Raw genomic sequence first — 17,029 nt, forward strand, 5'->3', positions numbered from 1 at the left:
ATAAAAAAAAGCAGTCAGTCATTCAGTCTGTTTTTCTTGTCCTTACTTGTTTGCCACACGATCTTGCAGATGTGTCAGAACAGCAAAGTTACTTCTCACTGTTCGTAGACTGGCAAGAACCTTAGGAGGGGGAAAAAAGAGTGAGTATCTGAGGTGTATAAATGGAGATTATCGGAAGAACAGTACATACATCTTAAGCTTGGAACAAGGATAACTAGCTGAATCCTACAAACACTGGATAAACTATACAGCTATGAAGGAGCATAAGTGACTGATCAGTAAAGAGTTACGCTCTGGAGGTACTGTTAACTGTTAGGTATGTTTTTCTAGACATTCTTGTACCAAAACAAAAAAAGACGGAAACCAGCAGCCTAACCTGTTTATATCCAGTTGTAATTGCCCGGAAAATGTATTAAAATATGATAAATGGGAAAATGTTGCTTCAAATCTAATCTTCTTACAGAGAAACATTCTCATGTCCGACAACACTTTTGCTAGTTATTTGGTGCAAAGTATTAGGAAAGGGGCAAAGGGGTTGGATTTAGTATTTTCATTAATCCTGGGTGTGTTTTGGGCATGTTCTGGTTTTGGATGTCCTTGTCAGCTTGTTTCAACAATTACACATGTGACACACAAATGCACCTAAGTTTGGATTGTCCGGACAGACCCACACAGAATTAGACCGTATTAGTGTGAACAGAGACACTGTATATTAGTAGTATTCAATGCTGAAAGGCAAATACAATACACTACAGAACAGAAAGGAACATTACATGACACAAATCTGGCTCTCCACTGTTTTTCTGACTGCATCTTTCATTAATCTTCAGTGGACATAACCAGTGCCTTAAAAAAAATTGCAAGGTGGCCCCCTGAGTTTGTCAGATCAGGGCCTACAATATAAACAAAGTCTATACAGTGTAAATCGTTGTAAAAATTGCCAAATATGACCATGTAATAATCAACATCCTCTGTGTGTTTCGCGCCACATCCCAGGCAATCTAACACAGTCACTGTGGACAGTACCTGGTGCTGAAATAATGATTTTATTATCCCCCCAGTGAATGTGCATGGTTTTGAGAGATGTCTTTAGTCGGGAGGTGCTGCTGACTTATTGTATCTGAAATTAATAGCTATAAAATGTTATCAGTATTAGGCAAATGTTGATACTGCACATTGGAGCAGCTTGTTCTACAACAAGCTACATTCCCGGCAAAGACTGGAGAAGAGTTTAGACAAAACTTTTAAACTGCTGTATAAATCTATTTCATTCATGAATGAGTTGAGTATTGGTACAAACTACTGAAAAAATCCTGAATGCTAAACTAAACTTTTGAGCACTATTGCCAGTTTCCCCCTGAATTCTGCATTTTGACTTTTGACTAATGACTAATGAAAGTGGCCGGTACATTTCGTAAATTCCTGGTCTTACAAAACCAGCAACAAACACCACTACTAACCTGTGCGAATGGAGTCACTATCATGTCTTCTCCATGCCTGCAAAAACCATAGACAAACATAAACAGACATCCATTGAAAAAGTCGGGTCATACGAAGAAAACACATGAACAATGACAACAAATAGGTGTGTTTTGTTGTCATCATCTTGATGTGAGGACAGTAAAGCAAGAGGGAAGAGTACAGATGGCAACAACCCAGGTGGGTGTCAAACATCACACTGGACATAAGGAGGGTAGATTGTTTTAGTCATACAAATAGTTCTTAGAGGCAAAGATGCAGATTAAAGTGAACCCTCAAGTTTAAATAAGACTGAAGCCCAGTGGAAAACGTAAGAAAAGAGGAAGAAAATACAGTATTAGACAAAGTCTAACACTGGTTACTGCCAAGGGAAAATGTATCAGTACTCCATCTGAGGTTTCACATAACCAACCACTATAAACCTGCATTAAGTGATGTTTTAAGGACTCAGTCACTAAAATGACAAACTCATAGCTCAATGCTTTGGCTCTCTGGCCTTGTGGTCCATATTAAGTTGCCGTGTAAAACCACTGACAGTTGTTTTTAGCTAACAAGTTCAAACAAGCTAAATATAATTTGCCTGTTCAACATGAAGAGGCAAGGAATTGACAAACATTACCTTTCTTGACAAATATGTTTGTGTCAAGAGCTGGTGGCGCTCAAGTTAATATTGAAATTGCCCTCATTGGGTGTCTAGAAACTGGTCTCCAAAGGGATGCTAATGTGTCCACTTGATGTCCAAGTATGGAAATATTTGCTCATAAGTTAGCGTCAACATCTTAATAACCAAATGTAAATGGTAAATGGATTTTTACATATATAGCGCCTTTCTAGTATTTTGACTACTTATGGCGCTTTCACACTACTTGTCACATTCACCCATTCACACAGACATTCACACTGATGGCAGTGGACATCTACATACCATTTAATCTAATGTAAGCATTCACACCGCATTCATACAACTTGGGGTTCAGTGTCTTGTTCAAGGACACTTCGACATGAGGACAGGAGGAGCCAGGGATCGAACCACTGATCTCTCGAATTACCCGCTCTACCTCTAAGCCACAGCTGCCCCCATGTCAGGTCTGTGTTACTCTGAGGGTCAAACAAACAACTTACTGCAGGTTAAATTCTGCCCTCACAGGTTTGCCTCCAAGAATTATATTTGTACAATTGCAACATTGTGCAGGTGAGGAGTCGTGTTAGTGCGTTGGGTGGTGGGAAAGACAGCTTTTAGAGAGGCAGAGCTTTCTGGAAGCTATACAGTCTCAACATGCACCTCATAATTATTCAGTCTTCAGGGTGAAAGTGCAGCATCAGAGTCACACTGTCCAGCAGACATTTGGACATTGGATAACTACAGATATGGCAGCCTGTGTGTATTCTCGTTCGCTGTTCTGTTGTATCAGATATCAAAAAGCCTTATTATCAAAATGCCAAATGTTTGTATTCTCTTGGGTTCTTTTCAAATGTGTGTGATTCCACATCATTTTCTGTCAGATGCTTGCTGGGTTGTAAAAAACTCTGCAGGGTGGTAATTTTGGGGTTGAGCATCCAAGATTTGTTCACCAGGTCGTGGTTTGGGAAAGGTGGCGTGTAAGTTTTGAGGGCGGGGGTTAGGTTTGAGTCATGACAACATGGCACAGCCCAAAGGGATGGACAGAAAAGAATCAAAGCAGTCTGCACACTTTATCTCACCGAGGTAGCCAATTGACTTCCCAATGCTTCAATCCCTCCTCCCTTCAAAACAAAGGAGCGACAGCTATTGGTGGTCGAGGCCCCATTTACACTCTGGCTTCAAAGAGACTGCTAGCTGCACAGAGAAATCTTTAGCTGTATAAACAGGCAGAAACTAGATGAAAGATTAGTTTTGAGCCGAGATTATAGTTTTGACCTTGGTTGCACATTCAACCTAAACCTGAGTGCTGTTTACACTAACAAACATGAGCTCTGCTACCAAAAGCCTCTTTAAAGCCAGATGCCAAAAATGTACTTTTTAGAGCGTAAACAGGACATAAATAAATATTGACAAAATACTCCAGTGTTTCCCTAGTGACTCTACTGTAACTGTAGTGATTCAATCAATGTGATCTGAAGATATATACTGTATATAGTGAATTTCCAAAATGAAAAAGTCCCAATCTAGAGCTTCAGTTTTCAGTTTCAATTTTCAAATTATGTTCTAAATAAATGCATTGGATTTTGGTAACAAAGCACTGTGACAACAGTGATTTCATAATTTATCATTAACAATAATTTTTCACTGTGGAGGTACACTACTTATGAGTGACTTGGCAAACACTGAGACAAAGTTATGTGTTGGTATCCAGTACCTGGTCTGGACCCAGATGAATAATAAATAATAAACACACACATCTTTAAACATTGATATGCCATCATCTACTGTTATCATAAAGTTTGTAGCTGGTTCTTCTGAAAGAACAATGGTTGCTTCATTTTTTGCGCTTTGAAGCAAACTGACAGATTTCTCTCCAAATCAGCAAAGTAAAATGCAACATAAAGGTTTTATTGGTGTTAAAATGACACATAGATCATGTTTAAAATACTCACAGGTCGCTGGCAGTGGAGGAGTTGCGGGACATGGTTTTGGGAGAGAGGTCGAAGTCTGAGTCGGAGCGGTAGAGGAAGGACTCACGACGCTGACTATGGGGGAAGTTGCCCTGAAGCACCAGACCAGAACCCGGGCTAGTCTGGGAGTCCAGTGGACTGCGACCCACCGACAGGCCATTCTCCACATCAAAACTACAGAAAGAGAGAGAGAGAGAGAGAGAAGAAACATAAATAGCACTGTTACAGTTTCTGTTGTTTCCTCCTGCTAATTAGCCAGACTGCTATTATGTTTCACTTGATTACGGCTTTGATTTCATTATTTTGGATGGTCTGGGATCAGGCCACCTGCTAATGCCACTCCTGATTTTTAACAGTACCACTACTAATGCTTCTATTACTACTACTGCTAATTTAAGATAAGTTAAAAAAAGAAGGAAAGAATTTAAGCAAGAATATTATAAGAAACCACAAATGCAACATTGACATTAAGCATTACATCCAAACCCTGTGACACCCAAATAATCTGATACCAATATAACACAGCCCCCGTAGCTGCTGACGACATATGGAGACAGAAAAGAGAAAGCTAAGATAAGGATAAGACATAGGCTACGTATGATAGAGCCTCTGCAGTGACTGGAGCTGGAAGTACAGCATGCAGGAAACTGTGTCCAAATATGAAATATTTTTCAAACACAGCAGAAAAGTGTCCCAAAGAAGACACAAGACAGCCAAAATGAAGGAACACAAGGGCAGGTGCATATAAATAATCACACAACATGAAAAATCATAATAGGCACAAAATGCAACGTCTACTTGGTACAAAAATGATGAAAAGGTCAGATTCAAATTGTCTTCCCCTAAGGTAAGCGCTTTTTTAAACATGTGACCTTGTGATTACTCTCTTTTTGTAATCAAACACACACTCACACATCTTTCCCTCTGCTATCTCCGTATGACGTCAACACTGACTTCATGCATGGTACGTCAGTATAGCTACTTGCCCACACAACCCCCCGCCACTCCCACTATCATCCCATGGAAGCTACCACGCTGAAAGGCACCCCTGTTACTGAACAAAGTACTTTATGTACTTAACATCTACGAGTATCACTTTCAAAACTGGATTTTATTGCCATTATAAAATCTTCCATTTTTTTGCCAGCTGGATTAAGTCCAGCTCCTGTAACCAAACAGCTCAACTCGGACCAAATTCAATCACTTTGAAATCCTTCCTATGAAGATGAGGTCAGTCTGCAGGGTCTGGATTAGAGGGTTTGGTATTGCAAACATTTTCTCAATAAATTCCCTTCCACCCAAAAATTTCCTTTACACCCAACTAGTCATACACAGTGTAACCACAACAGGGTGGAAAAACAAAGAGATGAATGAAGAGGGACAGAGGAGAGCTTAATTGGAGTTTTTTTTGTCTGAGCACACAGAGGGTGATACGGCATTAGAAGGTTAAAGCTTATCAACATTTAAATTATTTCTCCTTTGCCGTTTTTAAGCCTCACCATGGTGCACGTTCCCTCAGTGGTGCTGGGCCTTGCTCTTGGATACTATGACTCAACTACCGCACTCCCGTTCAACAACCCTGTATTTATGTCTTCTCTGACCCGAATTCTAGTACAAGAAACATCGTTTACATTAGATTATAAAAATCCTCCATGGCTGAAATACATTTTAAAGCACCATTAAATTGATACTTGTGTGGTAATTTTAAAGTATTTTCTAATGTATCAGTTAGATCCATTATTATCTGTCATAACAACCCCCCCCCCCCCCCATCCTTGGTTATAACAATTGAAAACAGAGCACCAACAGAGCACTGGAAGGTTGCTTCTGTTTCTATTTTTAGCTCAGCCTGCCTCCAGCCCTCCAGCAATAGCACTGCCTGATAAATCAAAGATGGCTATTATGCAATCGTTGCTGAATGAAAGACCCAATTCACAGAAGCAGAGAGAGAGAGAGAGACAGACACAGATCTGGGGTGGAGGAGGAGGAGGAGATGATCAGGAAGGCTGTATCCAGCACCGTGATGTGGCTCAGCATCGCACTCCTGATTGGTGTTGCACGGCAGAGAGGAGGGGCCGGGCTGCAGCGGGGCTTACCTCAATGATAACACCCCCACCCCACCGCACCTCACCCAACCCTATTTTACACCCCCACCTCCACCCCACCTGGCTCAGTGTAGTCGGCCGTGACGAGGCTCCATCAGAGGAAACCGGTGACGTCAGAAGCTATAAATAGATCTGCCTGTAAGGAAAGAGGGGAACTGGGAGACTTGTGACGGAGCTTACGTAGGTATACCCCCCCCCACACACACACACACACACAGTCCCAGAAAGGGCGCAGATGATTTCTTCCCTCCATTAATAAATATATGAAGGATTTTCGAAGCATGTTGCTCAAAGACACTTTGACAGATTGCAGTCAGACAGCCTTTTACTGGTACTGAGGTATTAAGTCCTTTGAGCACTAATTGTTGTTAGTTGTGAATGTCAAATGTCTTTGTCGATCTGTCATGTCTGTAGTTTTTACAGCCTCGCCAGTAAAATTTGACCTCACTTATCTGTACCACCCCTTCATTCATTTCGATCCACTACAGTCTTGAATGAAAAATCAAATATTATTATCACAAGTGAGTCTTTTTTCACACTAGTCTCCATCATATCAAAGGTGGGTGACCCTAACCCTGGATGATTAGTTTGTTCTGATCTTTAAGACTGCAACAATTCATTTATATGAAGATAACTGCACAACAGATTATTGTGATTTTTAATGTTTCTGGTTGCACAAGATTTGCACAGATTCATAATCATCATTGAGCTCTTCAGCAGCCACAGTCAACGGCATTCAGTCCCATTCAGAAGTATCAGAAGACTGCAGCTCTATGTTAGGAAGACAGCTCCCACTACTGAGAAACATATGCTACTGCAACTTCCATAAGAGATAAATGTGAGAGCTATTTTGTTATCAGTTTCTCCTAACAATATTTTGTTTGTCATTTCAATACAGTACAGAAGGGTTGATCACTGGTGCAATAAATAAAGTGGGACACACATTCCATTATTTTTCTATGAAGTAATGCAGTTTGCACTGCGTCATTTTATTTCCTCCTATCACAAGTGATATAGAGTAGAAAAGACAAGGGATGGTGATGTTATGGCTCCTTAAAGAGACATTTTAGGATATTAAAGCTGAAGTTGGTAACTTTCTATGAAAAAGTGTGTATGTTTTTTTTTCTTTACTATATCCTGACAGCACAATGAGACAGACGAGCTATAGCAAACATTCTCATTTTATAGCTAAACCGCACTCTAAGATTTGTCTCTGAAACACTTACTGTATGCAATACAGTAACCAGAGGCGGATTAATGTAAAGGCTGGCCTAGGATGCAGCCTAAGGGGCCCCAGGTGTGCAGGGGCCCCGGATTGGCCATACTATGTTACTATTTTACACATTTACCCAATCAGCTGCCATCATGTGGCCGGGTTCATAAGGTAGGGTTCGTACACATGTTCCAAGGTAAAAATTCAAGCACTTTTAAGGTCCATTTTCAAGCTTTTCCAGCACCTGGGGGCTGTGATAAATTACATATTTCTACGAAAACATATTGAAAAATATAATTTCACCTTTTTTTTATCACATTGAAAAAGATGGTATTACGCTATAAACAACTAAAATTGTATTTTGTAATACCAGAAGGATAAGAAATGTTATTAAACTTCTATTAGATAGCTGTTTTTTGCGAAGAAATGCAATACAGGTACAATTTCAAGCATTTTCAAGCACTTTATCCAAAATTCAAGCACTTTTCAAACCTTGAAAACACAACATTCCAATCCAAGCATTTTCAAGGATTTCAAGCACCTGTACGAACCCTGATAAGGTCAGTTTTGTTGTCCAATGATACGTCACTCACTGTTACTAGACAGTACAGCGGCAAAATGTCTAAAAGGAAATGGGATAGCAGGGCACAAAAAAGAAAAGCAGAACGACTGAAAGAACAGACCAAGATCTACGAAAGAAAAATTCTAGATTTACAGGACTTTAAAGGTTGCAGAGTCTTCTTCTGTTTTGTTTTTTTCTGATAAAGCATACGGGGCCCAAACAAACATTAGCCTAGGGGCCCCTGACCACCATAATCCGCCACTGACAGTAAGCTTATCTTGATTCAAATTTGATCAGCGCTGCCTCACAGTTTGATTAGAGTTCAGAGCCTTTATTGCCGCTGCGTTAGGGACTCCTCTGCTCTTACTAATTGTTTTACGTGTGGAAGTATTGTGGAATCTAGCAGATGCCATGAGGAGCAAACACAGAGCAGCAGCTCAATGCAGAGCTACATGACTTTTTCACAGATCCTGTCTCTGCTGTCAGGATATAGTGACACTTTCAGGATATAAAAACACTGTATTTTTCATAGAAAGTTACAGATTTCAGCTTTATTCAAACAGCTAAAAGGCACAGAAAAATGTCCAGATTGAAGCTCATTTTTTGTGGAATACTCTTATCTCTGAGCGTGTTCATCCTATTTGACATTTTGACCACCGTGAGACTGTTCGAGATCAGACCTTTATAACTACTTCTTCTGTATGTCTACTACTAATGTATCTTTCTATTACTACCACAACAGCTATTACTAATCTCTCCTAATCCCTCCGAAACAGATATTACTTGTTATACCGCTGCTTCAGCATCTGGGTAAGACAGGCATTCTCCCTCTAAACAGACAGACAGGCAGACAAACAAACAGAAAGACAGACAGAAAGTCAAACAGACAGACAGGCAGACAGAAGCAAGCTGGCGTCTTGTTAGTTGCAGAATACATAACAAGTTGACCTTGATGTGTCTCCTGCCTCCAGCATTGTTCTCCCTTTCTCTGACGTAAATGAGGGCTCCCTTTTCTCTCTTTAACACTGTTTTACCAAACTTTTCACACACACACATGCACGCACACAAACACACACCCCTCAACACCCACATCCGAACCTCTGCTTTTGTTCCCAGGATGTTTAGTTTTGACCTTGTCGATAAATCGAAGAGAAGGAATGCTTTTTCTTGACACCAAATAAAAAAGACTGCAATTTAAAAGTGTTAATCAACAAAGTTTCCATTGTTCCATAATTTCTGAAAGACTGTACCACGCATTCCCTTCTTCGATCTGCATTTCTTTATCTTATGTGACAGTAAACTATATATTTGAGGTTTAGTTTGTCGGACAAAACAAGCAATTTCAAGAGTCACTTATAGTCATAAAATTAATTTAAGGGATTAACGGTAGATATGAATCTAAATATGTCACTGTACTAAAGCTGTTGAACACAGAACCACATTGATGTCTCACACAGTCTTTGAGTTACAGTCACTCTGATGTTTGGCATTGCCCAGAGCCAAGGCAGACTTTCCTTATAAAGCATTTTCTTGGGGTTAGCCTCAGTAGCTGCACAAAAAGTTAAAACCTTAGGATGGGAAATGCAAAGTACGACCAGTTCCAGTTATTGTCTGCACACACATGTTTGTGATGTGCTCATGGGAAGCAGGGCCGAGGGATTTAAGGAACTTTCTGTTATGTGCAGAGAGTGATAGAGAAAACAAGCATCAAGGCCAGATGTTATCTGATGGGGGATGACACAGGCCCAGGGTCACAGGTCAACCCCCATACACATATACACACACACACATGCTCCACAGTCCCTCCTGTTTTCTTTCCTCGTAGCGTGGGAATTGGCTGAGGGGCCTAAAGCATCACACCAGGAAGGAGGCAAGAGGTGAGGAGGAGAGGAGGAAAACAGACCAGGGAGCACTTTATGAATGTGTGTGTGTGTGTGTGAGTGAGTGAGTGAGTGAGTGAGTGAGTGAGTGAGTGAGTGAGTGAGTGAGTGAGTGAGAGAGTGAGTGAGTGAGTGAGAGAGAGAGAGTCAGATAAAATGGTAAAAACGTATCGAGATGATTTGATTGATTGATTAGAAAAACAGCCTAAGTATAAAGTAGAGGAACCTTTTAGCAGGGTGGCGTGTGTGTCTGTGCGTGCGTGTGTGTGCGTGTGTGTGTTTGTGAGTGAGTCCAGGGAGTAAAGTGGCCATGTTTGCTTTATACCTCTAAAACCTATTGTACATTTGATCTGCAAGCAACAGAAAAACAACCAGCTTCCCCCCTCACCCAGCCCCCTGCCAAACAGCTCTTTCCTTTCACTGTGTGTGTGTGTGTGTGTGTGTGTGTGTTTAAATACTCATGACAGCGAGGAGCTGTTGGGCAGAGAGGCAGGAGAAAAACAAGCAATAAAGTTATTTATGCAGACCTAAATCTGTGCATATCAAAAAGATCACTTGGTTCAAACAACATTATAGTCGAGTGTCCAATTTTATCTGTGTCACCTTGTGCTGGTGAAATGAATGCCTTTTCTATATCTTTCTTTATAAAAAATCTAATTGGTTGGGGCTTATTGATAGTCCATACTGTCCTTTTTGTTTCACATTAGCAATGTGTCTTTTAAGCTTATTGGTCAAATCCAAACAGGTCAGGACCATAGACTGAAAAAAATAAAGGACGTAGCTTCTTCGCATGAAAATGAAGCAGATTGTATAGAAGTCAATAAGAAAATTACTTCTCGTTATTCATGCATTTAATGTATAGGTGTGCCTTGTGACAAAAAACCTTTGAAAACCACTGAAATAAACAATAACGCAGGAAATGCTTTAGGGAGGGGCTACACAGTGACCTGTCAATCACCTGTGACCTGTCAAAGGCTAAGTGATACATGGCACTTTGTTGGTACATTTAAACTCGTGTTTTGTGTGTTGTCCGTGTTTTTATCTCAGGACCTTGTAAATATCTAATTGTGATTATTTTGACTGATATTGCGATAGTGAAATAATTCATGATATTGGAGGGAATGATTTTTGCATCGTTATAGAAAATATATTAAAATGATCGTGGTGTGATTTTTGTGAGGATCTGCACCAAACAAGTATTTTTTCTGAAGTCTGTAGAATAGGACTTGTAGGCCGAGACATCGCCGCAGCACTGTTTTACTTCATTCACGATCGTTTTTTTCCACTTATTTTGCCCTTAATAAATATTGCGCCCTGCATTTTGGACATTGCACTAATCAACATTGCAATTTTGATAAAATTGCAATTAATTGTGAAGCACTACCACAAACTTCTCAGTTCCAGCAAAAAAACTAAAGAAGAAGGATAAAAGTTGCATGTTTTATCACATTGCATCAAAGACGATGTGTTGTGATGCTCAGAGAATCCACTCACTTGCACTTCTCGCCTCATGTATGTTAATTATAACAAAAAGGAAATACAGCAAGAGACAACACAAAAAAAATGTGTAGGGTTTATCCTATGACAAGGATGACTTTGAACTTGTATCGTGTTTTTATCTGTAATCACTGAATAATAAACACATTATGCAAAGTGGATCTAAATTTAAATCAGTTTACTACTGTGTACTTGTAAAAAATGATGCGTTTGTGTAGGGGACAACAGAGGCTTTTGGATTCAGCATCAACTGAAGTTACTGTTGTTGGGACGAGTTTGGTACATTTCTTACATCTTGGATCATTCGATTTATTAGCCAGCACTAGTAGTGTCTACTGCAGAGAGAAGAAATGTGAACATTTCATAACATGCCAAGATCAGCATATTACTCTTCTTTTTCAGAAACTATGTCCACTGTTGTATACAACCGTAGTGGGTGCAAACTGAGTGCCACACCTCCGTGAAGAGCCATTTGCTCTTTCCATCCACCTGACCAGTCACTGTAGACACTCTGTGCCCAAAATCTGATCTCAGAGCAGCTCATGTCTCTCTAAATATAACCAAGGGGAGGAGAAGGTTACACCAAGTCAAGCCAGCTGCTGTGTTATTATTTTTCTGTGACCCTTGACCTACAGGCAGAGGAAGGACTCTTGCCTTTGAAAACAGCAGACCTCTGTGGGCGCCTCAAAGGTTGATTCACTCCTCCGGACAGGTATTGATTGTGGAGTCTATGTGCAGTGATTAGCTCTGTCCGTCCAGCTGGGGAGAAATCCATACAGCGGCTGATGAGCATTAACATCATTAGAAACTGGTTAGGTGGGTAACACACAGAGACAGAACCCCCCCCCCCCCACACACACACACACACACACACAGGCAGGCAGTGTGTGATTATAGCCCCAGCAGTAGCGGTCTAGATTTGGCTACAGAATCGACCTAAAAATCGAACAAACTTACATCACACTGGTGCACAACTGGACAGGCTGGTTCAGGACACGAACACACACGCAAGTCTGTCTTTGCCCAGAAACAGGACATGGCGAGTGCTTCTCTAATCATGTTCATAGGCCACTAATTGGCAACTTTCGGTATACAGTGATTGAGTCCAGTGGTAAGGCTAGCGCGTGCCACTTCCTCCTCTAATTAGACGAGGGCAAACCAGGGGCCGCCAATCACATCGCTTCTCAGTGGGGAATGACAAGATAGAGACAACGGGGGAAGTGTGTTTTCTCCAAGTCTTTCGGTGCCTTTTCCCTCTTGGTTTTTGTTGCTTATGTCGCGTAAAGAAATGGGTGTTTCTTCTTTATTAATACGATCAACAATAGTAAGAATGGTTAGATTGTTATTGAATATAATAAAATGAAAACAAATTAAAGAGTAAAATCTATTTTGTATTTTATTAGGGATGCACTGATACGGCTCTGACACTTACCTTACAACATGGTTCAGGTATCGTGCTTGACATTACTGATCAAAGTTAATAAAACAGTTTCTTTACATAAAGAAAAAGTAGCTGTCAGTTTAATTCATTCAGTTACTGCAGATTGCAGAGCAATCCCAGCCTCATGTTACATTAAAATGATCCAAATGAGTTCCAGTGGAGCACACAAATAAAGCACTGACATCAGATCAGTACTTTGTATCAGCAGAGTTGAAATATCAGAATTGATACTAGAAGAGGAACAGTTAGATGGGTGCATTTCTTTATTTTCATATTTGTACCATTATTATGCATTCATCTTATATTTTTTAGCATAACATTTTTATGATTTCTATAAATACACACTAGACAACATCAGATGTCTTAGGTAATAATAGCAATTTTTAAATCTCATCTACTTAATATACTGCAAGAGTTTCAACATGACTCTAAATCCATGTTCATGTATCATAAACTGACAATATCTTTGAAGCACTCACACACATACACGCCATATTTTTATATCGCTGCAGTCGGTAATTTCTAACAACATAAAGCTATTGGCCTTTCCCTACCTGGCATCCAGCTGTGTAGGCAGAGCCCTGAAATCTGTCGGTGATCAAATTCACCTGTGACAAACTGCGCAGGAGCAGGCTGCGTGCAGATGCCTTATTTCCTCATTCGTTTGGATTACGTAAAAGTCCGTCAACCACACTGTTGTATAATCCTGCAACAAAATAATGGAACAGAGCCTCTTTGTGAAGAGTTCCTCTGTCCCCTTAGTTGATCATCATTCCTGGAGAGGCAGAGATGTCAGCAAAACACTCAGTCCACTATTCTAGCAGTGATATTCTGTTAAGTACACACATGGTCACACAGACACAGTCACACTTGTCTGCTGACGTCAGTTGTGGTTTCATGGCTGTCACTGCAATGCCGATCGACCAGCTCTCAGGCCTGCAATTATTCCCGGCCCAATGCTCTGCTCGCTGCAGTTCTGTTTTTCCACAAAATAAGAGACTACCACACAAAGGATGCTATGCAACAGACTAAAAAGATACAAGCCGGAAACCAGCTAGCTGAGCTTGTGGACGCAGTGGGATTTCTGTTGAGGCGTTTTGTTGTAGGAACGCAGAGGAGTGACTCCAAAGACTAGGAGCAGAGGCGTCCTGCGGTCCAGCGGGTTGAGGCGTTAGCCTTGAATTGAGTGAACAATTTTGGATCAAGTCCAGTGAACAGCCACTGGTACACCACAAATTCTTTGTCACAATAGTGCTAGACTTTATTAACTGAATATATGAGTTATGCATAATTCTTTAAGTGTTCAGGATGGGGGGGTTATGGATTCCTCTAGATATATGTTTATATAATAAAGCTATTGGACACTAAGACAAAAAAACTAATTTATTCATTCATCTTCAACCGCTTGTCCCTATCGGGGTCGCGGGGGGGCAGGAGCCGATCCCAGCTGACATAGGCGGGGTACACCCTGGACAGGACGCCAGTCTATCGCAGGGCACATAGACAAAAAGAGTCAGACAACCATTCACACTCACATTCACACCTACGGGCAATTTAAAGTCATCAATTAACCTAACACGTGCACGTCTTTGGACTGTGGGAGGAAGCCGGAGAACCCAGGGAAAACCCACGCAGACACGGGGAGAACATGCAAACTCCACACAGAAGGGCCCCAGCCAAGATTCAAACCAGAACCCTCTTTCTGTGAGGCCACAGTGCTAACCACCACAGCACTGTGACACCCATTAAGAGACAAAAGATAAGATAAGAAAAAAAATCTCAAACAAAAATCCCTGGAGCAGAAAACTGGAGGGATGTATAATGTTATCATGACATCATATGCTACAGCTGTGGGGAACGCTGCGATCCATTTCTGTTGAAATGGCAACGATCCTGCACGAGGGACTGAATGAACATAAATGGACGACAACTGCTGTCTGTGAACATCTGAACAAAACCAGTTACAGCACTGACTGGTAGGTGAAAGTTATTGACCAGGAGTCTGTGAACGGCTACAGGGAGATGAAGGACGCCATTTACATCTGATGCCACACACCAGAGACAGAAGTTATGTCATTAGTTCCATACTTTGAATGAAGACTGGGCCAATCCCATCCTTTTAGGAGGACTGTTCTCCATGCACCTTGGAAGGAGTCGAAGTTGTGCCATAAATCCCAAGTCTGTTTCCAAGGCAGCATATTCTGATAGTCAGCCTCTTCTCTCCAAGTGCTGAGGGGAAACACTTAAATCACGTAACCCAATTTATTTCATAAGAACTTTTTTGGCAGAAAATATAGTGCTCTTGAGATTGGTCACCCTACTGAATAACCTACTGAATTTGGAGCAACAATCGCCTTAACTGAACCCATCAGATCTATATCACAGACATATGGGATACACAAGGCAAGTATGGCATTAAAATAGGGAGAAATCCATCAACACTGTCAGTACAGGTGAAGCCTAACGAGCTGCATGGGACCACTGAGCTGACTCGTACTCACGATGAGCCAGAACTTATGTGACTCTTTGTCTATATTATGTTGCAACAAAATGGCAGCTTGCAGTGACCTTTGACCTCATGTAGAGTGAGCTGTGCGTCACGTCACAGTGCGTTGACACAGGCTGAGGCCCCGGAGGACCGGCCAACCTGCTGACACCACCAAAAGGTCAGATCTCATTTCTAAACTTTTGGGAGGGACATGCTGTATGCAGACAGCACAAAAGGTCAGGTGATACCTGCATGGAGACTACACGACTTAAGCTTTTTTTGGCTCAAATGTTGGCCTTAAATAAAACAAAAGATATCTCTGGCCAGTCACTGGAATCCTTGTCGGGCCTACCGGATGTACAGTTCAGGAGTATAAAGCCTGACAACTGACCACGGCTCCTTCCGCGATCTCCGCTGCCTGTTTTGTAAAGGCACAGTTGCTGCATTTGGGGCTTAGCATTGTCATGGACTCAAATGTAATTCCATTTTAAAACATAACCACAGTCTTTTTCGGCATGAATATACATCAAATAAGCCATCAAGACAATTTTTTTGGGTGATCAACTATTAACAGAGAAATCCTGGACAGCAGCAGCCAGGGATGGCTAACACTGAGTAGCTCGATTACCGAGTTCAGCTCTATTGAACTTCAATAGATTTGAACTCCAGTGCATTCGGTAATTTACTTTTTTTTGCTGCCTATCAACATGGACGTAGCCGGCTGCTAAGGCTTGTAGCATTGTAAAACAATTCTACAACTCTTTTTTTTTAATAAACTCTGGGTTCTCTAACTATGTTGTTGGTGCTTCATTTTATGTGTAGGGACTGTTATAATGCTACTGCAGAAGTTTGGTGCTATTTTGAGGAGTATTAGTGGTTAAAAGCTGTTTTGGATGGTTTAGCGCTCTGCCCTGGCTATTCAGTGTTAGTCATGTCTGGCTGTTATCGACTGTCCGGGATTCCTCTGTTAATAGGTGATCAACGAAAACAACTGTCTCAATGGCTTATTTGATGTATATTCATGCCGCTAGGGTTAAGTTGTACAGTCAGACTATTCTCCAGCACGGGAGGTTTCTATGATAGAAGTTTCTGACTGACCAGATAGGCACTGCTGAATCCTTAATTTTAAAAGGCAGAGATGCATCCCATAGTTTCATTTGCTTATAGCTGTAGAGAATATAATTGGAGGGAGTTATTCGGCTTTAAAAAGGCTGTGCGAATGTTACTGTTTCAATTCATATCCAAGTCTAAAAGAATGAGCACAATGCATCACACACAAACGAGCTGACCGCAGATGTCAACTACAGCTGAATACATTTAAATCAACACTACCATGTTTGCAGTGCTGGTATACTACTTTTTCCACTTCCTGCAGCATTATTAGGTTGCAGCTGCTTTGTTTAAGCTTTGTTTTGGTTAGTTAAAGGTGTGATTGATAACACCGATGCCATTCAGCCGCAAGATGTCGTAGGTACTCCCCATTCCTCCACTTCCATTGCATTCATGTCACAACAAACGGTAACCAGATGGTCGAGTAGAGTGAGACTCATCAATTGATAAATCTTTCTTTAGTAGAGTAATACATCTATTCTATAACATTAAACTATACATTAGCTATAGATTTATATTAGGTTTGTGCGGCGGTGTGTCCATTAATGTAACGTAATCTATAAGTAGTCTTAGGATATGGTTAGCTGCTTTAGGTGACGTTTAGCTTGTTATCTAAGCAGTAGTGTCTAACTGTTGAGGCTGCATGGACTACTGATGTTGGT

The 17,029-nt window shown here is 41.0% G+C and overlaps 1 protein-coding gene across 4 annotated transcripts in view; it reads right to left on the reverse strand.

Moving 5' to 3' along the window:
- Window positions 1–17,029, reverse strand: part of pde4cb (phosphodiesterase 4C, cAMP-specific b) — a 46,612-nt gene that overhangs the window by 16,385 nt on the left and 13,198 nt on the right. For 2 of the 4 annotated variants that reach the window (XM_083911050.1, XM_083911049.1), the window contains exons 2-4: window positions 4,054–4,245; window positions 1,461–1,497; window positions 47–120 (exon numbers count right to left, since the gene is read on the reverse strand). In XM_083911050.1, the coding sequence (XP_083767176.1) occupies window positions 47–120; window positions 1,461–1,497; window positions 4,054–4,245 (303 nt within the window). Of the gene's footprint in view, window positions 1–46; window positions 121–1,460; window positions 1,498–3,180; window positions 3,223–4,053; window positions 4,246–17,029 lie in introns of those variants that run through there. The other 2 variants (XM_083911052.1, XM_083911051.1) reach the window with 2 other exon arrangements.

This window comes from Echiichthys vipera (genome assembly GCF_963691815.1).
Source record: "Echiichthys vipera genome assembly, chromosome: 3".
NCBI lineage: Eukaryota > Metazoa > Chordata > Actinopteri > Perciformes > Trachinidae > Echiichthys > Echiichthys vipera.